At 45.9% G+C, this 26513-nt stretch overlaps 2 protein-coding genes across 2 annotated transcripts; one reads left to right on the top strand and one right to left on the bottom strand.

The window, feature by feature from the left end:
• Positions 1–1035: 1035 nt before the first annotated feature.
• Positions 1036–19469, bottom strand: LOC115548211 (uncharacterized). Its single transcript, XM_030362685.1, has 3 exons — positions 19381–19469; positions 19129–19199; positions 1036–3476 (listed from the first exon to the last, which is right to left on the bottom strand). Exon 3 carries the CDS (start codon positions 3313–3315, stop codon positions 1621–1623), a length of 1695 nt encoding a protein of 564 aa, XP_030218545.1. The 5' UTR covers positions 3316–3476; positions 19129–19199; positions 19381–19469; the 3' UTR covers positions 1036–1620.
• A 2021-nt stretch (positions 19470–21490) lies between these two features.
• LOC115548210 (uncharacterized) lies at positions 21491–26067 on the top strand. The gene is made up of 3 exons (XM_030362683.1): positions 21491–21545; positions 21733–21803; positions 23194–26067. Exon 3 carries the CDS (start codon positions 23355–23357, stop codon positions 25059–25061), a length of 1707 nt encoding a protein of 568 aa, XP_030218543.1. The 5' UTR covers positions 21491–21545; positions 21733–21803; positions 23194–23354; the 3' UTR covers positions 25062–26067.
• Positions 26068–26513: the final 446 nt, after the last annotated feature.

Below are 26513 nucleotides of genomic sequence, written 5' to 3'. Positions count from 1 at the left end.
TGTAATGCATTCATACTGTCAGCCTATTGAAACACATGGAATTACACTAGAATATATTAGTAGAAAATGTTTGAGAGCGATTGCCCTGGACAGAGTATGCCTAGTCAATTAAACATTCTTACTAACGATAGGTAGGCCAAGTATGGGGACTGGGAAATGGATTGGCGGGTAAGGGGAAAACAAAACCAGTTAATGTCCCACATGCGGTTTTATTAATTTAAGGAGTCCCATTTTGTAATTTATATTTGTTCAATATTTCTGTTCCAGAGAATATATTGTATTGGATATTTTACACTGTTTGATTAATTTGTGTGTTTTATCAATTGGGAAATTTTAGATTCTGTCGACATAAAAAGAAGGGCTGTGGCTGGGGGCGATAAATGTCAGCGTCTGTTATTCAAAGTTAACACAAAACCCATCTCTGACTGTCGCCCCCTGCTGGTGGTTTCATAACCTCATTAAAACTGACCAGAAGGGGCAGCCTGCAAAGGATGACTTTAAACTAATATTGGAGAATATACAATGGGCATCAATCAAATGAAAAGGTTAAAAGTCAACACAGATCATTGTATTCATCTTTAATTCTCTTTTAGGTAACACGCATGCTTCAACATGATTATACTTTCGTAAATATTGTTTTAAAGCCTTGGTTCTTGTCCTCTAATACAGTGGTTACAAACCTTTTCACTTCGAGACCCAAAGGAGAAATTTGTGTCTCCCCGGGACCCAAACTTAAATGTAATGCATCATGAATTGCCCTAACATCTACATTCATAAACTTATAAAGAATAAAACAAACCATGAATAAAAAAATAATAAGAAATGTATTTATCTTTGCATATGTTTTCTTTTACTTATCTATTATTTTATTTTATTGTATGACAACGTTTATATGTGAAGCACTTTGAGTCTGCCTTGTGTATGAAAATGTATCTATTATTTTATTTTATTGTATGACAATGTTTATATGTGAAGCACTTTGAGTCTGCCTTGTGTATGAAAAGTGCTATATAAATAAAGTTGCCTTGTCTTCCCTATTTTATGATGAAAGCACATCACAGCCATAATCCAATGTGCTGAAGTGTGTGTTAAGTACACATAGGAATTTTCACAATTAACTTGAAAAGTTAGTACAAAGAAGCATTAAGTCAATACATTCAGTGACTGCTGCCAAGCATATAAAGTACACAGGACAAGAGAAACAAAATCAAAATCAGGGGAATAAACTCCTAATTTTTTCATTTCAACATCGTGATCTAGATTGAGCGAATCACAGGGGTCTCACTCTATGTTACCTCAGCCAGAGAGCAAACAGGTTGTCAGGTCCAGATTAACGAGAAGAGAGAGGGCCTCCACACACAGCATCTGAGCTAAACGAACCAGTGAAGCAAGGAAGAACGTTCACAAATGCATTCACATATCATAGTGTTTTTAAGCAATTTACTCTGCCAATACCCAGTAAGAAAGTTTAAAAAGAAAACATTTTTAACTACATGTTTAATTTCTATCAATTTCATTACTCCGTTAATTCTCATCAAGAGCATCCTTGTAAATAAATCCCATGCAAATGAACGGAAAATTCTACAGCATTGAGAAGAGCCGTGTAATAATAACCTATATTTAGTCCTTTTTTGGGGGGTTTGCGCTGGGAGAGGTGCTAACCACTGGACTGTCCGGCCGCAAAATTGAGGCTACTGTGGCCCCGCTAGCAACCTCCCCCATGGTAATGGCCTTTTTCTTCATTTCTTGGAGGTTAGTGATGCGCTCCATGAAGCCAGGCTTGGCCTCTGACTTCTCTCCCTCTATCAGCAGGTCGATGTATTCAGGTGTTGAGAGTTGATTGGGCCTCAGAGCGATCTCCTTCAGGGTGTTTAGACACTGGGCTGAGCACTCCATCAGCTGGATCACCTCGTCCTCTAGTTGGCGGTACTCCAGCTTCATCTGTTCGATGATGTCCTCTACGGACATGGCTTTCTTAAAGGCTGTCGCATACTTTTCTTTCTGCTCCTTGTAGGTTTGATTCGTTTTCACCGTCTCGGAATCCCAGTAGAAACCCTCATGGACATGCTCCGTCACACCGCATTTGCCTTTGCATTCTGTGCAGTAACCCCCCCAGGTAAAGACCTCACAAAGATAAATGGAAAGTATTACCCCGCAGGATTTGTGGCAAGTTACATTACATTTCTTACAGTTCAATGAGGATTCTTCGGCTTGAACTTTAACAGGCCTTGTGACGCTGACCTCATATTCAAATTTCTCATTTTTTTGGATCTCTGATTTGTGTGTTTCGAGAATTTGAGATTCTCGTTTAGCCTCCTCAAGTTTAGTTAAGGCCAATTTCACCTTCTTCTCGATATTCTCAATGGAGATCTCCAGCTGAGCTCTCTGTCTGAGCACCTCCTTGGTTAAGGTCAAGCTCTTGGTCTCAATGACTTTCAGATCAGAAAAGAATTCTTTCATGTTTTTGGTTCCCATGTCCCAATGCTTTTTATTTGCTCCTTCATCATCATCATCATCTTCTTCATCGTCATTGCTGTCATCTTCGTTGTTTGCACTATGTATCTTTATGTCAGAGTTATTGAACTTGTAGTGAATTATTAAACCTTTTTTTGTTCTAGGACATGGGACCCCGAACTCTTTGATCGCCCCGAGAACCAGAGGTTTTTCGTGATCTGCAAATGTCACCAGAATCTTTATGTTCTCTGCCACATCTTTGCCAAATATAGCGAGAACCGACTCAAAGATGTATTTCTGTGTCGTTGTAAGCCGAGCTAAAGATGCTTGGACCACGAAGCAGATGGCATCAATCTCGCTGATTCCACTTTTAGCAGAAAATAATTCTTCTAGCTGTTTCATAATCAACCGATCTTTTTCTATGCCTCTCGTGTCTCCGAAACCCGGCGTGTCCACAATAGTCAGGGAGTAGTTGATCTGGAAGCCCACTCTGTGGTTGAGCTTGTACACGGTGACTTCAGAGGTCTGGCTGTGAGCCTGAGACTTGACAGGGCCTTCGTCTACCAACATGAATCTAAAGGTATCTTTCCCTGTGACCCCCAAGATGTAGTTGATCATCCTGTTGACCAGGGTGGACTTGCCCGCCCCAGTGGCTCCTAGAACCATGATGGTGCGGTTCTTTTTACCAATCAAGTCTTTTCCAAACATGAAGCATTTGCATCCCTCTATCTCGGACTGGGCTTCCAGAGGAAGAGTGTAAACGTCCTGAGTACATCCTTTAATCTTCTTGCCTTCTTTCTTAACAGCTTCTGCCAACCGCTTAGGGCGGGGCAAAAACACTGTTTTAAAAGGATTAAACATTGTAGCAATATTTGTTAACTTCTCAGAATTCTGACTAATTCAAACGGTTGTAAGATCTTCTGAGGAGTTGAGAAGATAGCAGGAATGTCAGCCCTGACAATCAACAGTTTGTTCCCTGTCTGAAACCAGGTTGATTCTCGTAGAAATATCCCAGATGTGATCTGCAAATGAAACACAAACGTGTCAGGAAAACCTCTGCATATTTGTGTAGATTCATATGTGTGCGTGCGTGTGTGTGTGTGTGTGTGTGTGTGTGTGTGTGTGTGTGTGTGTGTGTGTGTGTGTGTGTGTGTGTGTGTGTGTGTGTGTGTGTGTGTGTGTGTGTGTGTGTCCGACAGGGGGGGACAAACGGGTACGTTGTCCCGGGCCCTGGACTGGCCCTGGAATGGGGGGGGGCCATAACTGGACCCCTATGAAGTTGGGATTAATTATTGTATGTATACTTCAAAATGTGTTGATTTAGAGAAGAAAAGTGCTTTATTTGCATTCAATTAATGACTCCTAGATTGTTTGCCTTCATTGCCCTTGACGGCCAATAACCCCCTATCACCCCTATGCCAAAATGGTTTGGTCTTTGGAGAAGAAAAAAGACGACATCATTCCATTTGTGGTCAGTGCGCGAGTTGATTCAACATGCACAAGTCAGGAGCCCTGAAAAAAAAAGAAAGGCGAAAAAGAGAGGAAGAAGCCGAAAGCCTGAGGGGATCTCTTTATAAATATTTCAGAAAAGACTCAGGTGATGCTGCAGGTACCAGTAAAGGCAGCTGTGCAGCACAGCCAGGTAAGACACGGCCAACTTTTTCCAGCCCCGTCGTCAAGTAACACAGGCACAGGCGGCGTGTCAAACATATTAGCGCAGCACCACATGAGCAAGTCACACAGAGATCAATATCAGACAGACAGGGGGCATTGAATAATTTGATAACCACAACGGCTTTATTACACTGTGTTTCATACGCCTATATCTAATTGAATCTTAGAATATGCACATTACCCCGCAAGTGCCCATGTCCAAATCAAATGTTTCAGGCAGGCACGCGCTGCGCACTCCAATCAGGCTGAATTGATTTGAGAATCATTCCCAGTCAGCTGAATTACAGCCAGTGTAACGCGGCTCATGGTTTAAAATAAGCCAGTGGCATGGCAACATGTGAAATTGCCATTTAGAAAGAGTTGGATGTAACGAATGGGTTATAAACGTGACGTTTTGGGGTAGCCTGTAAGTTTCTGATTGCCGTTAACTTGAAACTCGCCAGATGAATGGGCTCCGCCTTGTTCCCCAAACATTCTCTGGAAGTTCAGCGGACATAAACGCGGGTCTGGCGATAAATAAAAGTACCCTTGACATGATTCCCCTTGGTCAAGTGAAAAATGGTCGATGAAATGTGCAGTTAATGAGCTCTAAGTGAATACAATAGCGTGAGTTTTATTGTGGTATGATTCTGAAAGCCATAACTTCACTCAGTCCATATCCATAGCCTATCCAATTAAAGTTGTAAATAATCCTTTTGGTTTATCCGTTATAAATGGGCTTGTCATCCCGACGTCATGTGTTTGGGAGCTGCACAAGGGAATTCTGTGGTTGTGTTTCGGCGTTTGACAATTTTGGGAACAAAACCTTAGATTTTTAAACTTTTGTAGTCTTTGGGATAGAGTTAGCCAAGTTGATCAGTCTATTCTTTTCTGTGTTAAATCGTCAAATTAAGGGGTTTTCAATTTGTTCTTTTTTAAATGGTTCATTTTGACCCCTGTTAATTTAGATATAGACCTTTTTATCGAAATATGTTCACCTTTATAGGAGAGGCTAGAGAGGATGAGAGAGAAGAAGAACAGGCTACCAAACAGGATGAGAGAGAGGAAGAACAGGCTACCAAAGAGGATGAGAGAGAGGAAGAACAGGCTACCAGTGAGATAGAGGAAGAACAGGCTACCAGTGAGAGAGAAGGGGAGGAGAGTGAAGGGAGAGAGAGAGAAAGACACAGTGATTCAGGAGGAGTGGATCCATCCCCCAGAGTAGAGGCTCAACGGGCTGGCAATGCTTTCCATAGAGCACAAGCTTGCAAAGAAGCTGGACTTCAATGACCTCATTGATGACTTTGCCACCACAAAAGTCCGGCACATGGCATTTCGCACCTAAATAGTTGCACACAAAGTTAATGTTAAAATGTTAAAATAAATTGTTTGTTGAGTAATGAGTATTTTTTATTTTTTTTTGGGGGGGGGGGGGGGGGGGGGGGCCCATTGAGAGAATTTTGTCCCGGGCCCAGCCAAACCTGTCAGCGGCCCTGTGTGTGTGTGTGTGTGTGTGTGTGTGTGTGTGTGTGTGTGTGTGTGTGTGTGTGTGTGTGTGTGTGTGTGTGTGTGTGTGTGTGTGTGTGTGTGTGAGAGAAAGACTGTGAGTGAGAGAAAGACTGTGAGTGACTGAGTGAGGGGAACAGAGCGATTTTGAAACTGAACAACCTTCTCCCTCCCTGAGTTTCTCAGCCATTTAGAATTGTTGCATTTCACACAGCTTTAATTGACAGCCAAAATGATAATTCAATTCAATGATTGCCGCGGCTGATCAAAAAGCGAAACTTTGACAAAACTAAACTACGACAGTGCCTTTAAAATAGCCTTGGAGATATTGCCGTCTACAGGTGCACATGTCGCCCTCTATAGTTGGGTGCTAAGTATGCAGCCAGATTTGCTGCGGTACACATTGGACACAACTCGACGAGATTCACAAATTTAAACACCGTACAGGCGAGTTCACATGTCCTAAATAATCTGTTCTGAATGTGAGTGTGTGGATAGAATTTTACAAAACACATTTTTTTTTTTACATTTTGTATATTTGTGCATCGTGACATTATCATATTCGTGTAGATATCCTTTTATGAAGGACAAGTAAAAAATATTTGTGGTTCGTTGGACACGTAATGTGAAGCGTAAGTGTGGATATAATTTTAGCAGCCACAAGCAAACAATATAAATTTGTGGATATTGATTGCAAAGCAAAAGGGAAAAATGATTGTGGATTGTGGTACATCGTCTTCTGTGGGTTATGAGGCATGTCGTTAGACCTGGGAATTCGGGGCAATAGCTCCAGATGTTTTGGAAAAAGCCCCGGATCGCTGCTATACTAGCCTTCTAGTGAGATCAGAGAGTGTTGAGGAGGACAGTGATAAAATATCTTTGGTAAGATGGATATAAGAAGAGAGACCCGCAGTGAATTCAACCCGGTCCACTTGACATCTTGTAGGTGCATGACAGTGGTACCGTTAAACTTCAATAGCCCGGGCTTTTATTTGTTTCTATCACTGAACTTTCGAACAAAACTCTCGCTCAGCAACGATGGTAAATACTATCAAATGTATCATTTAAACCAGTATGAATATTACCGTAGCCTACATGTTTACCAGGTAGGCCTAATCCAATAACGCTCGCACGCACGCACGCACGCACGCACGCACGCACGCACGCACGCACGCACGCACGCACGCACGCACGGAGTGAATCGGGATCCCTGTGGGCCGTTAACGTTTCGGAGCCGCCGGGTCAACGGCGCAACCAATTCGGTTTTGTCTAGAGGGGAGAACTGAGCGCCCCCTCCCGCAGTGGTACAGCCCAGGTCGGCGTTGAACTGCGATTGGTCAGAAAGACGTAACGATAGTTATGATATTATAACTCTAGTTCAATAATTCTAGGTGTAGCCATCTAGGCTTTGCCTTATGGGCTTGTCCCGTGCGCGTGCTTGCGCGCACTGAAAATGTTCCACTATGCACCAATTAAAGTCAAAGTCAAAGTGTGTTTATTGTTGCATGTACCAAATTGCTTCAGCACAGCAAAATTCTTACGACTTGGCAAGCATCATTCATCTACGCAGTAGACGTCATACATACGCAGTAGACGTCATACATACGCAGTAGACGTCATACATAAAACAATTATAAACATAAAGCTGCGTAGTGCATGCGGAGCCATTGTCAGTGCGACCATCCTCTCGGCGCACCCTCTCTCGGGGCACCGCCCACATTCCCACGGCACCGTGTATATAAAGCGGCGCAAAACGCCGCCCATCCTCCACGCTATTCTTTCAGCATTTGGAGGGTACAGAAGGTAGGAAACTAGATGGCTACGCTACGCTTACAATCATAGAACTAGAGTTATAATATCATAACTATCGTTCTATTTCATGTAGGCTATGCCGTCTAGGCTTCACCTTATGGGCTAAGGTGAAGCTGCGAGCGGAGCCCAATCAATGTACTCCTGCTGGACCCCAGTCAAGAAACTTAAGTCACCAGGGCACACAACGACTCAAAAAAGCAGAGGATGTGCAAAACACAACAGCTTAATAAAAAACGAATTTCTCCTAGATCAAACAAGGTGATGATCAAGAGAAAAAAGTGAGTCTGCAAAGACTCAGGCCCCAAACCGTCCTTCATGGAATCCATGAAAGTGAAGGGAAAAATCAGAGTAATAGAGAAGGGTCCATCTACAGGCTTGGGCGTTTCCGTCATGACACAAGAATGCCCTTTAGGCATTCCTGGTAGTGTTTCATCGACCAATCACAAGGTGTTTCGAAAGGCATACTGGGTTTCGCAAGGCATACTGCGAAGCACAGTCGTGACTCGCAAGGCATACGATACTTTCCTTCCTTAATGGCAATTTTACCCCTCTCATTAGATTGAGCAATCATGGAGCCCCCACTTGGCTAACGTTAGTTCTATGCTACCCGTACTTACTACTAGATCTTATTTTGAAACTTCTGTTTGAGAAAATCGAACTAGCGAATGTTCCGGATGTTGACAGCCGTGCGAAGAAGAAGGGGTTCGGTGTCATTGACCGGAAAAAAATGAGGAGGACCGAAAATTCTAAATGTCCCCGGTCCGAATGACCAATGAAAATAATAATTCTCTGCACAATTTGAATTGTGTTTAAATATGCTACAGTGGTCATTTGTTTAGCCAATTCATGTTAAACAATGAGGGTTTTGATTGACCCGTACCGCCGATATTTCCCACCACTATCCTTGAGCCGGGTCGGGCCGGGCCTTTGATCGAGCGTTTGTGTTTTTTTAGTTTTTGTTATCATTGCTTTATTGGCCTAATCTGAGGAGAAATCTATGCCATAAACAGAAATATTGTAGGCCTTTATTACACGGTTCTTCTCAATGCCGTGGAACGTTCCGTTCACTTGCATGGGTAGTAGTCCGGTAACTTGTCAAACCCAGCGTCTTCGGTTACTAAGCGACATCAACGTCTTTGGCTGACTATTTCACTGCTGATCAACACTTCGAATGCTGGTAACGAATAAATTGTAAAAAGAAACAGCATGTGAAGTTATTTTCCAAATAAGATTTGAAAAGCTTTGGAAGTTTATTTACAACACTATTTACATGGTTTCGGAGTAGTACACTTTGACATTTTAATACAGTTCAGCGAGAAAGGCAACGAAAAATAAGAAGGGGCTGTTCCAATCTGCGTAAACGGGAACCCCCACCACACGAGAACGCCCATTTGTGTCTGCAGTGGGATGATATTGGAGAAATACGGATCTGTATCGACCTAACTCTGACCGTCACTACGGTCTAAAAAGGGAATGAGTACATCGTTCTGCCTACCACCGAAACCGTATGTCAAAAACATCATGCCCATGACCTCCAGAAGCAGAACATCCCACGCTAGCATGGATTGCTACCGGTTCGTCCTCTTTACATTGATCGCCTCACCGGACCAGGTAAGACGTTGATCTATTTTACAGAGCTATAGCACACAGCCACAAGATCGTAACCCACGGGTACAGGCGCCTTTGGGTCCCTGTGGATCAGTGTGGACTGTGTAGTTAACTCTTGTGCGTTAACGTACAGATCACTTAACGTTGGACTGTAAATTGTCTTTTTCATTTGTTTGGTAGAGCACTAGCGCACCCTAGCCAGCTATCCGCAGCTGTGCTGTTTGTGTCAGCCCGCTAGGTTGCGTCCGCGCACTGGTGCGGGCCACCGCTGCGCTTTTTGGTTGCTGTTTGTGACCAGACACAAGGCGAGCCTTTGCGACGCGTTCGTGCGCCTGCAGGCCACCCTGCACTACGGGCAGATTGTTTGTTACCGGTAGTACATTGTTTGAGTTAAAAACTCCCAGAGTGAAGTCTCCCTTATTTAAATCTTTGCACTACTCTACCGCTGTTGCAGCTGGTGGGTTAGTTAAGCCAGCTGGTGCATCCCTGCACTGGCGTGAGCCACTATATTTGTATTGTTGTAGGCACAATATCGTGTTGTATACTTTTGATTTGTGGTTAGCTTCTCTACTGGCATTTATAGGTAAGTAGCCAGGAAGAGTGGAGATTATTGTTTAAAAAAAATCAATAATTATTTATGATTTTGGTGTACTGAATTAGTGTATGCTTACTGAATTACCAATAAGTGTCCATTGTCATTATTCAGCCAATTACTGTCTTCACCTGGGTAGTCACTCCTGACTTTGCGTCACTAGAAGTGCTTAATCAAACAGCACCCTTTAGCCACCGTCCGCAGCCGCTGGGGGGATTGTGAGCCGGGTCAGGTGCGTCCGGGCGCCCTTGCCGGCCACCAAGGTGTACTCCTGACTTTGCATCGGTAGAAGTGCTTAATTCAACAGCGCCCTATAGCCGCTGTCCGCAGCCGCTGGGGTAAGTGTGAGCCGGGTCAGGTGTGTTCTCGCGCCCGTGCCGGCTACCAGAGCCCTCTGGTTATTCGGTGTTGGGAAGTGCAATTTGCCAGAATGGCCCCACACCACTGCAGAATCTCCAGCGCGGCGATGAGCGCTGACGATGGGCACAGAGAGTGCCCTGATTGCCTGGGGGCCGTCCACGTGCTGGAGGACGTAGACAACCCCTGCAGTACAGCAGTTGACCTGTCCAGGGGGGAGCGACTTCGCCGTGCCAACCAGGTGCGTAGTCACGCGCAGGAGGGCAGGGCGGAGAGGCGACGCTCACCCCTTCGGTCGCCCCGATCCCGTAAGCGTGTGCATAAGCACACACGCAGACATTCAGAAGATCGGCAGTATGAGTCTCCCGGTAGGTCTGACAAAGAAGAAACCCCCAGGCCGGCGAAGCGCCCCGCGCCGGCTGAGGCAGCAGGGGGCGGTAGCGCAGAGTCACGTCATATCCTCGCAGTCCTCCAAGCACTAACAGAAAGGCTAGGCAGGCTGGAAGAGCAGAGAGGTCCGCCATCCCTGCCATCAGGCCAGCAGGGTTTACCCTTACGCAGGCCTGACAGCCAGGATGAGCGAGAGGATGAGGCCAATGATGTGTTATCTCTCCTGAAATCACAGGCCACGGAGGACACAACAGGTGGAGCTGGCCGCAGTGGTGAACCACGTACGGACTCTAGAGGTGAGTCCACAGGGGTGGGGGAGACGCCTGTTAGCTCTCTGATGTCCAGGGTGCTGAGCGCCGCTAACATCGTGGGCCTCCAGCCCCCCACACCGGACCCAGTCCCTCAGGGGGGTGTTTGGGAGGGCGTCTCGCACACTAGCCCCCCACCTTCAATTCCTGTGGCAGAGGACTACACCAGGATGCTCGCGTCCAGTTGGGGCAGGGCCTCGAAGCGGCCCCAGTTTAATGCAGGCTGCTGTCAGCTGGCAATGACTGTTTACCCAGCTGAAACAGGGCTCGGGGACATGCCACCAGTGGAGGCGTCAATTGCCTCCTGTACATCGCTGGGCCCTGCCCGGGTGTCCTCCAACCCAAGTTGCCCACGTAAGGAGTGTGCAAAGATGGACCGCCTGGTCACTCGCTCCTTTAATGCATCAGCACGAGCAGCCCGCACAGGCAACACTTTAGCTATGACACTGGCGGCTCTGCGTAGGACCCTAGACCCGGCGGACGGAGATGCCATGGGCCTGGTGGAAGCTGCCCTATCGGCTCACTCCCAGCTTACACGTGACGTGGGAGATTCGATGGCTGCTGCAGTGTTGTGCCGTCGTGTGGCTTGCGCAGACCTCTCTGCCAGAGGCCATCAGGACGGAGCTGCTCAATCTCCCTGTGGCGCCTGGGCATGTTTTTCATCCGGAGACCAAGGTGGTGTTGGACCGCACTGAACGTGCTGCAGCGTCTAGTATATATCTAGTATATGTATTAGAACAGGGCTAGCCCCTAACCAAGCGCCAAGGGGTAAGCCCAGGCAACAGCGGCCCAGCTGGCCTTCACGGACAGCTGGTAACTTTCGGGACCGGCCTGTTCAGGCGGCATACCAAGGCCTAGCCCGAGATCCTCATTCCAGAGGGAGACGGGGACAGAGACCGAGTAGGGGCAAGTACGCAGGCCGCGGCGGCGATACTGCCTAGCGGTCAGGGGCTGCCTGTCGGATGCCCTTCCCAGTTGTCTCGGATCTCCTGGGAGGGGATCGTGCCAGACCCTTTGGTTGTGGCAACAGTAGCCCGTGGGTACCGGCTACAATTTCGACTTTTTTAGGGGTCAAGGTAACGCCTGTAAGTGACCCAATTTTAAAGTCAGTGCTCGACAAGGAGGTCCAGGAGCTACTTTAAAAGGTGCCATAGCAGAGGTACCACTCAGCGCACAGCAAGTTGGGTTTTATTCCAAATATTTTATTGTGCCCAAAAAGGACGGCGGTCAGCGGCCTGTTCTCGATCTAAGGCCCCTGAATCAGTACCTCAAGGTGTTGCCATTCAAAATGGTCCGCACCGCAGTGGTGATAATGTCAATTCAGCGTGGAGAGTGGTTTACGTCTCTGGACTTAAAGGACGCCTTTTTCCATGTCCCAATCTGCCCGGAACACAGGACATACCTCCGGTTTGCCTTCCAGGGCAGGGCGTTCTAGTTCCAGGTCCTCCCCTTCGGCCTCTCCCTGGCCCCAAGAGTTTTCAGCCGAGTGGTCTCCGCCGCACTAGCCCCACTACAGGCACGGGGGTTGAAAATACTCCCGTACCTGGACGACTGGCCTATTTGCGCCCCCTCTCGAGAGCAGGTAGTGCGCGACACCAATACGTTGCTGGCCCACATTCAGTTCTTAGGCTTCACAGTCAACTGGAAGAAGAGCAATGTGCAGCCCCGTCAACAGGCAGTGTTCCTGGGGATTCTCTTCGATTCAGCCAGTATGAAAGCGTCTCTCACTGGTCGGAGAGCGTACAGCTTGATCGAGAACCTGAGGCATTTTCGGCTGGGCAAGCTGGTTACCGCCAACAGAGCCCAGAGACTGCTAGGCTTGATGGCTGTAGCAGCTGTAGTAGTTCCACTTGGTCTGCTGAGGTCTCGGCCCTTCCAGTGCTGGTTCAATGCTTTCCAACTCCACCCAGGAGACGACAGGCAGGTCAAGCTGCGTGTTTCTCGAGCTTGCATTTGGGCCCTGCGTCCATGGAGGAACAGGGAGTTCCTGCTCAGAGGTGTCCCCCTGGGGGGTCTTCCACACAGGAGACAGGTCATCTCGACAGATGCATCCATAACAGGGTGGGGGGCTGTCTGGGAAGGGAAACCTCTGTGGACGTCAGAGCATATAAATGTCCTCGAACTGAAGGCCATTCACCTCGCCCTTCAGCGATTCCTACCAGCGATACAGCGCAACCATGTTCTGGTGAGATCGGACAACACCTCAGCGGTGTATCATATCAATCACCGGGGGGGGACAAAGTCCCAGGGATGCCTCCAGGTGGCGGAGGAACTTCTGACGTGGGCATGGCCTCGACTTGCCTCAGTAAGGGCTGTGCAAATTCCGGGCGTAGCAAACAGTGCGGCCAACATGCTCTCCAGGACGGGACCACTCCCGGGAGAGTGGAGACAGCACACAGACGTTGTCAAACAGATCTGGTTGCGCAAGTGGATCTGTTTGCGTCAGCGGAAAACAACCCACTGCCCAGAGTGGTACTCTCTCAGGGGGCAGGGGGGCAGTTTGGGCCTGGATGCTCTATCACAAGAGTGGCCGACAGGCTTGTTGTACGCTTTTCCTCCGATCCCTCTCATCCCTCAGGTTCTGCAGAGGATCAAGGAGGGCTAACACACAGTCCTGCTGGTTGCCCCACGTTGGCCAGCGAGACCCTGGTTTTCAGATCTGCTCCAGCTACTGCAGGGTCAGCCATGGCAGTTGCCGAGCAGGGCAGACCTGCTGGCACAAGCAGGTGGGCAGATATGGCATCCGAACCCGGTCGCCCTGCGCCTTTGGGTTTGGCCAGTACAGAGCCCGTCACCGAGCGTTTAGATGCGTCTGTTCGGGAGACACTCGACAACGCTAGGGCTCCATCTACTAGAGCCAGCTATGCGCTCAGATGGAGAATTTTCTCAGGCTGGTGCCAGAGTATGGATATTGAGCCAGCAGTGGCTTCCCCTGTGCCTCACGTGCTGCGTTTCTCGCAGTCCCAGCTGGACCAAGGCAAGGCGGTTAGTACGGTGAAAGTCTACGCTTCTGCCATTTCTGCTTTCCACCAGGGCACGAAAAACGGGCCTCTCGGGAGGCCCGTTGTTCGTGCCCGTACCCTACGGGCACCAGGCTGGGACCTCCCGATGGTTTTAGCATCACTCACTGAAGCTCCGTACGAGCCCATTGCGGATGCCGATCTACGCTCTTTGTCACTTAAAACAGAATTCCTTTTAGCCCTCTGCTCAGCAAGACGGGTTGGGGAGCTGTGTGTCCTCTCTGTCAGTGACGATTGCCTCAGGTGGAGGGAAGGTGGCACCAGTGTGTCACTGTGTCAAAGGTTGTTAATAGGCAGTCCATCAATCAGGTTTTGGAGGTGGATGCGTTTCAGCCCGCCTCTGCCTCACAGGCAGAGCAGGAGAGGTTGCTCACTTTGTGCGCAGTGAGGGCCTTGAGAGCTTACCTGACCTATACACAGCCACTAAGGGGAGCACACTCCCAATTTTTCGTCTGCTACGGGGCAGCAAAGAGGGGCTTACCTCTTTCAAGGCAGAGGCTGTCCCATTGGCTGGTAGACGTTATTTCCCATGCCTACAAAGCAAGCGGGATGCTAGTTCCGCCTGGTTTAAAGGCTCATTCAACCAGAAGTATGGCAACATTCTGGGCTGCCCTTAGGGGAGTGCCAGCTGACGACATCTGTGCAGCGGCCTCATGGTCTACGCCATGCACGTTCACAAGATTTTATAGGGTGGATGTAACTCGCCCGGCTTCGGTCGGCAATGCCGCCCTCATGTCCATGACCGAGCGAGGTTTTTAACAGTTAATTTTTAACAATTTTAGCAATACGTTCCTCGCGAACATTTGGGTATTAGTCATCCCTTTTTAGACCGTAGTGACGGTCAGAGTGAGGTCGATACAGATCGTAAGTTACGGATGTAACTATGGATCTGTGAGACCGAGGGATGACCGTCACTATCTTCTGTCGCTCAGAACAGCCTGAGGCGATCAAGGTAGGAGGACGAACCGGTAGCAATCCATGCTATTTACAAGCGCGGGATGTTCTGCTTCCGGAGGTCATGGGCATGACGTTTTTGACATATGGTTTCGGTGATAGGCAGAACGATGTACTCATTCCCTTTTTAGACCGTAGTGACGGTCATCCCTCGGTCTCACAGATCCATAGTTACATCCGTAACTTACGTTTCCATTAGGTCTGCTGCCACCGGGGGCGGAGCTACGGCGTTCGACTCTCCAATAAGGAGCTTCTCTCGTCCGTTTCTTATTGCCGGGAGTGCCATACTGGCAGACAAAACCAACTCGTCAAACGGCGAGCTCATAGGAACCTCTCTACTCCGCTTTCCATTTGAAAAACGGAGGGAGAGAAATACTGGCATTCAAGTCCAACTCGCCATCCGGCGAGAGGAATTTCAACGATGCCGCTTAAAAGAACATGCCTACATTCCTAAGCCGTAGAAGGGTCACCGGACTCCAACACAGAGTTGCCGAGTGAGCCCCTGGACATGTCTAACATGTAGAAACGAACAAAGGGGCCGGGGGAAGACCAAGACACAGCCGCGCAAATGTCTTCCACCGGAACGCCTCTGAGTAGAGCCGTTGAAGCGGCCATTCCCCGTGTCGAGTGAGCTTTAACACCCAATGGTGGGGCTAAGCCCTGCCGAGCGTAGGCTAAGCAAACACCCTCACATATCCAGCGAGAAAACTGCTGTTTAGAGAGAGCGCGGCCCCAGCTAGCCCCTGTCTTCTGTGGGTTAGGCCTACGCATAATCAGGTCTTGCGATTTCACATTTTACAGCACAACAGTGTGATATATTGGACAAAATTCCACAAAGAAAAATGAGCAACTCACAAGAGCCATGCGATCCAGAAATGTGTAAAAGTGATTGTGGAAACCATTTTACAAGACGGCGGAAATGTGGATCGTGCAATATCAGTGTGAATAACATTAGGCCACGAGGCACAACTACCAAATAGTTGTGGATCGCGGTACGCGAATCGTCTTCCGTGGGTTGCGCATAATAAAGTTTAATAAAAACTTCCATAGATTCCCCGAACCAATCATGGAAGAGATGCCCTGTTTGTCAGAAATTAGCGCCTAAAAACGAAATTGTCTCATTACCGAGGGCAGTGTTTCCCACAGACCAAGGACCAATGTGTGGTTCGCGGGGAGGGGGGCCACGTGGCACGGCAGCGTCAGCACACAAATTTAGTTTTTACCTGAACTTTTGATTCTGTGACATTCAAGGAATGAATTGCAACAGACAACTAAAGCTGGAGGTTTTTATTTCAAGTACAAATAAACTCAAGACCTACCTGAACCAATATTTAACTTTTTTAGGAAAAATAAAATAAATAGTAACAATATACTACTAGGTACAACAAGGCAACTAACTAAAATAATGAAACTGCATTAGCCTAATGTGCAAAGCTTGCATGCCCCTTCAGAACACTTAATTCTACGTGGATTCCTGAAAAATAACTCAAGTGCCCGTTCATAAGGGACCTCATTCGGTTCTGGCCCATTTATGGAGATTCCTAAGCAGGCTGCCAGGTGTTCCCCTTGAAGCCTGTTCCTGAGGTCTGTTTTTATCTGGGGATAAAATAAAATGTATTATCAATAAAGTATTAAAATGCCCATTACTTCAAGAAATATACTAAGGAATAGTGAATTTCTATGTGCTTACCCTATTCATAGCTGAGAAATCCCGCTCGCAATTCACAGATGAGACTGGGACAATCAGGGCAATGCTGGCAAGGAGACTGAGGCAGGGGTAGAGGTCTAACCACTCATCATACTCACTTGCCAGCAGAGTCAGGAGCTCCTCCTGGCTCTTGTTCTTGAATGAAAGATATAGCACATAAGAGAAAGAGAGAAAGAGAGAGAGAGAGATTTTCACTTACCTGTAATGAGTAATGACCCTGTTATGATATGGTTTTTGAAAGAAAACCACTCTTGGAGGAGCACCTTCTCTTGGTCTGGACAGATTTTTTTTGCCAGAGTCTGCAGCTGTGCAATGGACATATTGTCAGGGAGGGCATGTCCTTAGACCTCAGTCGGTCTAAGCACATGGAAGGCTCCTAGGATGTCCAGCTCCTGGAACCTCCTTTTCAGTTCTGTCTCCAGGCCAGTAATGTAGGGTTGGATGACCTACAATGAACAGATCAGCACATTTTCTCTACCAAGAACAGAAGGATCAAAATTACTTTCCCTACTCTTATTTTTTTTTAAGTTAAAATCTACACTAATCTGTTACCACCTCACCTGTTGTTTCAGCAACATTTTGTCTGCTGTCCTCCTGGCCTATATTAATCAGTATCTCTCCTGAACAGCCCGGTCCCTGAGAAGCACTGGGTTGTTCAGCACTGTTTGATGCCTAGGAAAATTCGAAATAAATGTATTATATATTTAATAAACATTTACTAGCCACAGCCATTTGACTGTTCAATTTAATTTCAGACTAAGATAACTACCTCCTCAAGCTGCTCCGTCTCGTCTGGACGAGGCCTTTTTTGGCGCAGAAAAAACTTTTCAATACTCATCTGGATTAAAGCAACAAACATTCAGAGTCAGAATAAAATAATATTAAGAATAGAATGTAATAAATGTTTTCTATTCTTTTTGATATGGGCACCGTATAGGCCTATCTAAACTATAACCGCATTTCATCTTAATCGCAGTGTTCGCTGCGTTACCAACGACGTTGTCTATGATGACGGGTGCGGGATGTTCGATATCAATAACGTTGAGTTCATAAAGCTAATATTGCCTTTTCTGAGTTAACAAAAAATTTGGGCAAGTGTGTTAGACCACAGTATATCATACTAACCTTTGATAAACTGCAAATGTCGCCGACCGTCTTCTCTGTGCCAAATATATTTTTCCATTGACCACAAGCATTGCGCGTGGACAGGAGGAGCGGGCGAATCAGCCGTCAGTGAGTGTGCATTAGACCCCGAAGCCATTTGTTTTGCGAATAATGGCTGGCTGATGAAGTTATTGTCTGGCTAGCCGGCCCAGCCAAAACCTTAATGGCTGCTGCAGCCGCCAAATTTTTCATGGCTACAAATGGCTGAAATTTTTCGTGTGCATGTCTCTATGTGAAAGGGCTTTGACTTTTGCCCAAAAATCATATTCGAAGTTCGTTTATTTATTAATATTAATATTCAAATATATTCGAATATTTATTAATAATATTTTAACCATTAAATGCCTTCAGTAAGACCTGAGGTGCGTTCAAGTTCAGCGAACATAGGCGAACGTTCGCAACGAACGCGTTGACATTAAACAATTAATTTTGAACGATTTTTACACGTTCTAAACAAACTGTAAACGAAAAAAATGGATACGAAGGCCATGGTATTAGCGGCAGCCTCCATGTTAATGGAAGAGTTTACAGAAGAGGGTTTGCAAGTGGTCGACCTCGTTGAAAGCCTACTGCAGACAACCAGTACGGAAAATTCAAGAATAGAGGGCTACGTCACCGAAGTTGTACCCACTTACTGCGATATAACGTTCAAATCGCATTTTAGGATACAAAAGACAACAGTTGAAGTAAGGGTGTAGATAGGCTATATGAAACGTTTTATCTATTGCTTTCTGTGTAGGAAAGGAGTAAATGATTTCAATATAGTTTAGTTTAATGCCATGGCAACGAATGTCACGTAGCCGAAGTGTTTGTGGAGGCACCTCTGAGGTGCGTTCAGAATCGCAAACATAGGCGAACGTTCGCGAACGATTTTAAACATTTTCCGTTAAACGAACATAAGCAAGCAAACGTTTACGAACATAGGCAAACTGTCTGAAGAGGTAGTTAAAGAAGTTAAAGAAATAGTTTAAGGTTTGCTAGGGCATTTTTAACAGATACACGCAGATGATAGATAACCCTTACTTACAGTGTGTGTGTGTGTGTGTGTGTGTGTGTGTGTGTGTGTGTGTGTGTGTGTGTGTGTGTGTGTGTGTGTTAAACTACATGTAATGTTCCAAAACTAATGTTAACTTAAATACATATAAATCTTTTAACTCCGCGTTTACATGCGGACACATCTGATCCGCATAGATGGGGAAGAACAGCTCAATCGGAATAGAAAAGTAGCATATATATACTCCTCAATCGGAATACAATTATCTGTTCGGAATAGAATTCTATGCGGAATAGAAGAGGTGGTGTAGTCCGCTATAAACACTTATTCCGATTAGTTTGGGGTTTAACTTAGATTTGATAGATAACCCTTACTTACAGTGTGTGTGTGTGTGTGTGTGTGTGTGTGTGTGTGTGTGTGTGTGTGTGTGTGTGTGTGTGTGTGTGTGTGTGTGTGTGTGTGTGTTAAACAAAATGTAATGTTCCAAAACTAATGTTAACTTAAATACATATAAATCTTTTATTCTGGTACTGTAGCAGGTCAATAAAGGTTTAATCATAGCAGTTGAGAGGTGGCCTATTCTTTACAATACAATGACGTGAACGCACCTGGTTGTATCGGTCTGTTCCAGGTCCAGGTTCAGCCTTCAACACAGAGATAAGACCAGCTCCGGGTAGACCTAATGAAATGCTCAGTGTTAAATACCGCACTTGTTATAATATGAATCACAATGAAACGCCCATCCATTCCGTCCACTCGAGTGATAACGTTCCAAACGGGGGCACAAAATCAGTACCACCCGCAACAACTTTATTGTGTTAGGCGTCAATATAACTGATCAAAGCAAGTTTCTGTCCTACCTTGGCTGTCCCGGCTGAGAGCAGGATGAGAGCTCAGTCTCTCTACGGCGCCTCTTAAAGCTGAGCTGGGTGGGCTACACCCAGGAGGGGGTGGTGGCTAGCTCATTATTTGAAGTCACACCATTTCCAAGAAATGCTCCGGTTACTTTCCCCCCACCCTGTAGATGAACCAGGCAAGTGCACAAGAGCTGGAGTCGGTACCTGAACGCTTCACTGTCTAATTGGTTCATGCTGAATTGTGCATTTCTCCACGGGGCTCAATAAAGTATCTTCTTCTTAATCCTCCTAAAAATTGTAAATATGACATGCAATGCACATGAATTAGCCTATACGCCTTCATGTTTACACACACATCCTCTCTCTGTCTCTCTCTGTCTCTCTCTCTCTCTCTCTCTCTCTCTCTCTCTCTCTCTCTCTCTCTCTCTCTCTCTCTCTCTCTCTCTCTCTCTCTCTACACATACACAAATTACACATACACATACACATACACACACACATTTCAATGTATTTATTTGTGTCCGCATTTATAAAATACATTGCAAGGGCACAAATATTTTCAGTTGCTTTTGATGCCCTACATCCTCGAAACAACATGTTGCAGTACTTGAGTCAAACATGCACAGAATAGACAATACGTACACATGAGCTTATTCAATCAACGTTGGTTGCACACAGTCTGTTAACAGACAGAGAAAATCTATGGGTACAGAAAACACCTCCTCCTCCAAATAGCTCGGCTGCCTATAATGGAGGAGATTGAGCAATATGTTGCAAGATGCTTTGCTTTACATTCGGACAACCTCTTAATTCTCAAGCCTCTGACCACCAGCCTGTGGACATGACCTAGGCTGCCGAAAATAAAAACGATGAGCTGGCATTTATAGCCTAAATGTATAATAGCTTGCACTAATGGTTGGTACTTAACTTCATTAGTGAGTAAAGCTTCCTCTAAACTTGAGTCGAAAGTGCAACCAACTTCCCATAGGAAAACCTCTCTGCTAACCTCACACACACACACAAACCCACACACACTGGCTCTTTCATTATTTAAGGTCAAACCATTTGAATCACAATGAAACGCATTTGAATCACAATGAAATGCTGTTGTCATCCCAGCTCAGCTGTAAGAGGTTAGGTCTGTTAGGGGGCTTTCAGAGCGAGCTCACATCCGGTTTGGGGACAGAGAATCAATTTGGCGCTCGGTGTTGATCCTGTGACGCTGCGACACACATTGGTCTATGTATGGGAAACAAAGAAAATCAAAAGCAGCAGACCACTTCCTGACGAAGGTCCCGCTGGCTCGCCAGGTCGCCCTCCAGGACCTCCAGAGACAGTTTTTCCCCTAGAGGAGAACAGGCAGTATGCCTTGAGGTGGTGGACGTCCTCTGACCTCCCTGGTGGTGGGTCTGTGGGGGTCTGGGATCATGACAACAGGCAGTATGCCTTGAGGTGGTGGACGTCCTCTGAGCTCCCTGGTGGGTCTTGTGGGGGTCTGGGATCATGACAACAGGCAGTATGCCTTGAGGTGGTGGACGTCCTCTGACCTCCCTGGTGGGTCTGTGGAAATCCTCAACATGCGTTGAGGATTTAAAACTGCCTTTTTATAAGCTTACTAAATGTTGCTTTTTTATTCCCATACTTGTGTGTGTGTGTGTGTGTGTGTGTGTGTGTGTGTGTGTGTGTGTGTGTGTGTGTGTGTGTGTGTGTGTGTGTGTGTGTGTGTGTTTGGAGAGAGAGAGAGAGAGAGAGAGAGAGAGAGAGAGAGAGAGAGAGAGAGAGAGAGAGAGAGAGAGAGAGAGAGAGAGAGAGAGAGAGAGAGATGTGTGTATAAACATGAAGGCTTATAGGCTAATCCATGTGCATTGCATGTCAACATTATTAGGAGGATTAAGAAGAAGGTACTTTATTGAGCCCCGTGGAGAAATGCACAATTCTGCATGAACCCATCAGACAGTGAAGCGCTCATGTACCGACTCCAGCTCTTGTGCACTTGCCTTGTTCATCCACAGGGTGGAGGGGAAACCGGAGCACTTCTTAGAAATGATGTGACTTCAAATAATGAGCTATAGCCACCCCCACTCCTGGGTGTAGCCCACCCAGCTCAGCTTTAAGAGGTGCCGTAGAGAGACTGAGCTCTCATCCTGCTCTCAGCCGGGACAGCCAAGGTAGGACAGAAACGTGCTTTGATCAGTTATATTGACACCTAATACAATACAGTTGTTGCGGGTGTTACTGATTTGGTGCCCCCGTTTGGAACGTTATCACTCGAGTGGACGGAATGGATGGGCGTTTCAGTGTGATTCATATTAGGCCTATATCAAGTGCGGAATTTAAAACTGAGCATTTCATTAGGTCTACCCGGAGCTGGTCTTATCTCTGTGTTGAAGGCTGAAGCTGGACCTGGGAAAGACCGATACAACCAGGTGCGTTCACGTCATTGTATTGTAAAGTATAGGCCACCTCACAACTGCTATGATTAAACCTTGTTTGACCTGCTACAGCACCAGAATAAAAAGGTTTTATGTATTTAAGTTAACATTAGTTATGGAACATTACATTTAGTTTCACACACACACGCACGCACGCACGCACGCACGCACGCACACAGTAAGTAAGGGTTATCTATAATTTGCGTGTATCTGTTAAAAATGCCCTAGCAAACCTTGAACTATCAGGCTACTGAGGGAAATGGTGTGTGAGAATATCTGTAATGGTTGAGACTGCGCCGCCCTCGGTAATGACACAATGTCGTATTTAGGCGCTCATTTCTGACAAACAGGGCATCTCTTCCATGATTGGTTCGGGGAATCCATGGAAGCTTTTATTAAACTACGATCCACATAGTAGAATGTCTGCCGTCTTGTAAAATTGTTTCCACAATCACTTTTACACATTTGTGGATCGCATGGCTCTTGTGAGTTGCTCATTTTTCTTTGTGAATTTTTGTCCAATATATCACACTGTATATCACTACCACAATCCACAATAATTTTCTCCTTGTGCCTTGCAATCATTTTCCATACAAAGAAATATTTTACTTTTACTATTTTACTATTTTACTTGTGGCTGCTAAAATGATATCCACACTTACACTTCATATTACGTGTCCAACGAAATTGTAAAAGTATATCCATACGAATGTCACGATGCACAAATACACATAATTTACCTTTTTCACGTGTTTGGTAAAATGCTATCCACACACTCACTTTCAGAACAGATTAGGACATGTGAACTCGCCTGTAGGCCTAAGCATGTGTGGATCTCGTCGAGTTTGTGTCCAATGTGTACCGCAGCAAATCTGGCTGCATACTTAGCATCCACCTATAGAGGGCGACATGTGCACCTGTATACTGCAATATCGCCAAGGCTATTTCAAAGGCAGTGTCGTCGTTTATTTTACAAAGTTTAGCTTTTTGCAGACCTTTTTATTTTACGGATCAGCCGCGGTAATCATATAATTTAATAATCATTTTGGCTGTCAATTACAGCTGTGTGAAATGCACTATTCTAAATGGCTGAGAAGGTTGTTTAGTTTCAAAATCGCTCTGTACCCCCCCCCCCTCTCTCCCTCTCTCCCCCTCCCCCTCTCCCCCTCCCCCTCCCCCTCTCCCCCTCTCTCTCTCTCTCTCCCCCTCCCCCTCTCTCTCTCTCTCTCACACACACACACACACACACACACACACACACACACACACACACACACACACACACACACACACACACACACACACACACACACACACACACGCATATATATGTAAATGCACAAACATGCAGAGGTTTTCCTGACATGTTTGTGTCTCATTTCAGATCACACCAGGGATATTTCTACGAGGATCAACCTGGTTTAAGACGGGGAATAAACTGTTGATTGTCAGGGCTAACCTTCCTGCTATCTTCTCAACTCCTCAGAAGATCTTACAACCGTTTGAATTAGTCAGAAATCAGAGAAGTTAACAAATATTGCTACAATGTTTCATCCTTTTAAAACAGCGTTTTCGCCCCCCCCTAAGCGGTTGGCAGAAGCTGTTAAGAAAGAAGGCAAGAAGATTAAAGTACGTTCAGGTACTCTGGAGGTTTACACTCTTCCTCTGGAAGCCCAGTCCATGGAGATAGAGGGATGCAAATGCTTCATATTTGGAAATGACCTTAGTAAAAAGAACCGCACCATCATGGTTCTAGGAGCCACTGGGCAGGGCAAGTCCACCATGGTCAACAGGATGATCAACTACATCTTGGGTGTCACATGGGACGATACCTTTAGATTCAAGTTGGTAGACGAAGGCACGGCCAAGTCCCAGGCTCACAGCCAGACCTCTGAAGTCACCGTGTACAAGCTCAACCACAGAGAGGGCTTCCAGATCGACTACTCCCTGACTATTGTGGACACTCCGGGTTTTGGAGACACGAGAGGCAAAGAAAGAGATAGGTTGATTATGAGTCAGCTAGAAAATTTATTCTCTGCTAAAAGTGGAATCAGCGAGATTGATGCCATCTGCTTCGTGGTCCAAGCATCTTTAGCTCGGCTTACAACGACGCAGAAATGCTGCTTTGATTCGGTGCTCCGCATATTTGGCAAAGATGTGGCAGAGAACATCCGGATTCTGGTGACATTTGCAGATCACACAAAACCAGTGGTTCTCAGGGCGATCAATGAGTTCGGGGTCCCATGTCCTAAAACGAAAAATGGTTTACCAATTCACTTCAAATTCAATAACTCTATACCTCTTGCATTCAACGAAAATGAGGGGGGTGACATTGAAGAAGATGGAAACAATGATGAGGATGAGGATGATGATGATGAGGAAGAAGAAGGCCTTAAAAAGTGTTGGGACATGGGAACCAAAAACATGAAAGAATTCTTTTCTGATCTGAAAGTCATTGAGACCAAGAGCTTGACCTTAACCAAGGAGGTGCTCAGACAGAGAGCTCAGCTGGAGATCTCCATTGAGAATATCCAGATGAAGGTGAAATTGGCCTTACCTAAACTTGAGGAGGTTAAACAAGAATCTCAAATTCTCAAAACACACAAATCAGCGATCAAAGAAAATGAGAAATTTGATTATGAGGTCAGCGACACAAGGCCTGTTAAAGTTAAAACCGAAGAATACTCAATGAACTGTGAGGAATGTAATGTCACTTGTCACAAATCATGCTGGCTAAAGCCGTGTATTGACCTGGTTAAGAAAGTGGTAACGCCTCCTCCCGTGACAAATGTTCTTTGTGACGCCTTTGCCTGGTCTGGTAAATGCAAAGAATGCAAAGGCGAGTGCCCTCCAACGAAGCATGCCCTCAAGGCTTTCTACTGGGGTTCCGAGACGGTGATAGAGAAAAAAACCTACGAGGATTTGAAAAAAAAGTATGAGACGGCCTCTAAGGAAGCCATGTCCGTTGGTGACATCATCAAACAGATGGAGCTGGAGTACGACCACCTAGAGGACGAGGTGGTCAAGCTGATGGAGCGCTCAGACCAGTGTCTCAACACCCTGAAGGAGATCGCTCTGAGGCCCAATCAACTCTCAACAGCCGATTACATCGACCTGCTGATAGAGGGAGAGAAGTCAGAGGCCAAGCCTGGCTACCTGGAGCGCATCAGTAAACTCCAGGATCTGAAGAAAAAGGCCACTACCATGGGGGAGGTCGCTAGTGGGGCCACGGCCGACTCAATTTTGCGGTAGGACAGTCCATTGGTTAGCACCTCTCCCAGCACAAACCCCCAAAAAATGAAGTTAATATAGGCTCTTAATACACAGCTCTTGTCAATGCTGTAGAATGTTCTGTTCACTTTCATGGGCCTTCCCGACTTCCGGCGGTCAATTATTTTTTGACAATTTACCGCGTCGGTGTCGGGTTCGCCCTGTCAGGGTTTATTTTCCGATAATCTTTACTCGATTTGATTTAATTACATGGATGCTATTGATGAGAATTAACAGAGTAATGAAATTGATAGACATTTTTCTTATTCGGCATTTGCAAAGTAAAGTGTTAATGCATTTTCCTAATTCAGATAGAGGAGCGTTGTTCCTTGCTTCACTGGTCTGTTTAGCCTAGATGCTGGGTTTGGAGCCCCCCCCACACAACCTGTTCACTCTCTGGCTGAGGTTACATTGAAGTGAGACTTCTGTGATTCGCTCAGTCTAGATCGCGATGTTGAAATGAACAAATACATTTATTCCCCTGATTTTATTCCCCTATTTTTGAGTTTATTACCCTGATTTTGATTTCATTTCAGTTGTTCTGTGTACTTTATATGCTTGGCCACATACCCCACTCCAGCTGGAACACTGAGTCACTGAGTGTATTGACTTACTGCTTCTGTGTCCTAATTTTTCAAGTTAATTGTGCAAATTCATATGTGTACGTAACACACACTTCAGCACATTGGATTATGACTGTGATGTACTTTTATCATGAGATAAATACATTGCTTATTATTTTTTAATTCATGGTTTGTTGCGTTCTTCATCAGTAGTTTATCAATGTAGATGTTATGGCAATTCATGATGCATTATTTTTAAGTTTGGGTCCCGGGAGACACATATTTCTCCTTTGGGTCTTGAAGTGAAAATGTTTAGAACCCCTGTATTAGAGGACAAGAACCAAGGCTCTAAAACAATATTTACTAAAGTATAGTCATGTTGAATCATGCGTTACCTAAAAGAGAATTAAAGATGAATACAATGATTTGTGTTGACTTTTAACCTTTTCATTTGATTGATGCCCATTGTATATTCTCCAATATTAGTTTAAAGTTATCCTTTGCAGGCTGCCCCTTCTGGTCAGTTTTAATGAGGTCATGAAACCACCAGCAGGGGGCGACAGTCAGAGATGGGTTTTGTGTTAACTTTGTATAAAAGGCACACTCACACTAGGCCATCTGTACCGTTGTGGGTGTCGGATTGACTCGGCTGCCAGATCGACTCGGGGTCCTGCGCTTACAGATGACGTATCGACACTTGAAGTATCGACACAAGCCAACGGACAAACCCAGAAGGGTTGTTTATAAACGGGGCTCAATCATGGACATAAAAAGAAGGCTCAATCCGTTTTAGTTTTGATTTCATTGAACGCAGCCCGTTCTTTCGAACAACAAAGCCATTGGAAACACGTCTAAAAGCACTGATGAATGC

The sequence above is a fragment of the Gadus morhua genome, chromosome 8, assembly GCF_902167405.1.
Source record: "Gadus morhua chromosome 8, gadMor3.0, whole genome shotgun sequence".
NCBI classification, from domain to species: Eukaryota; Metazoa; Chordata; class Actinopteri; order Gadiformes; family Gadidae; genus Gadus; species Gadus morhua.
This window is presented reverse-complemented; position numbering and strand designations above follow the sequence as displayed.

Coding starts and splice junctions, on each gene's coding strand:
- LOC115548211 (XM_030362685.1), bottom strand. CDS start 3,315: ATGTTTAATCCTTTTAAAACAGTGTTTTTGCCCCGCCCTAAGCGGTTG.
- LOC115548210 (XM_030362683.1), top strand. CDS start 23,355: ATGTTTCATCCTTTTAAAACAGCGTTTTCGCCCCCCCCTAAGCGGTTG.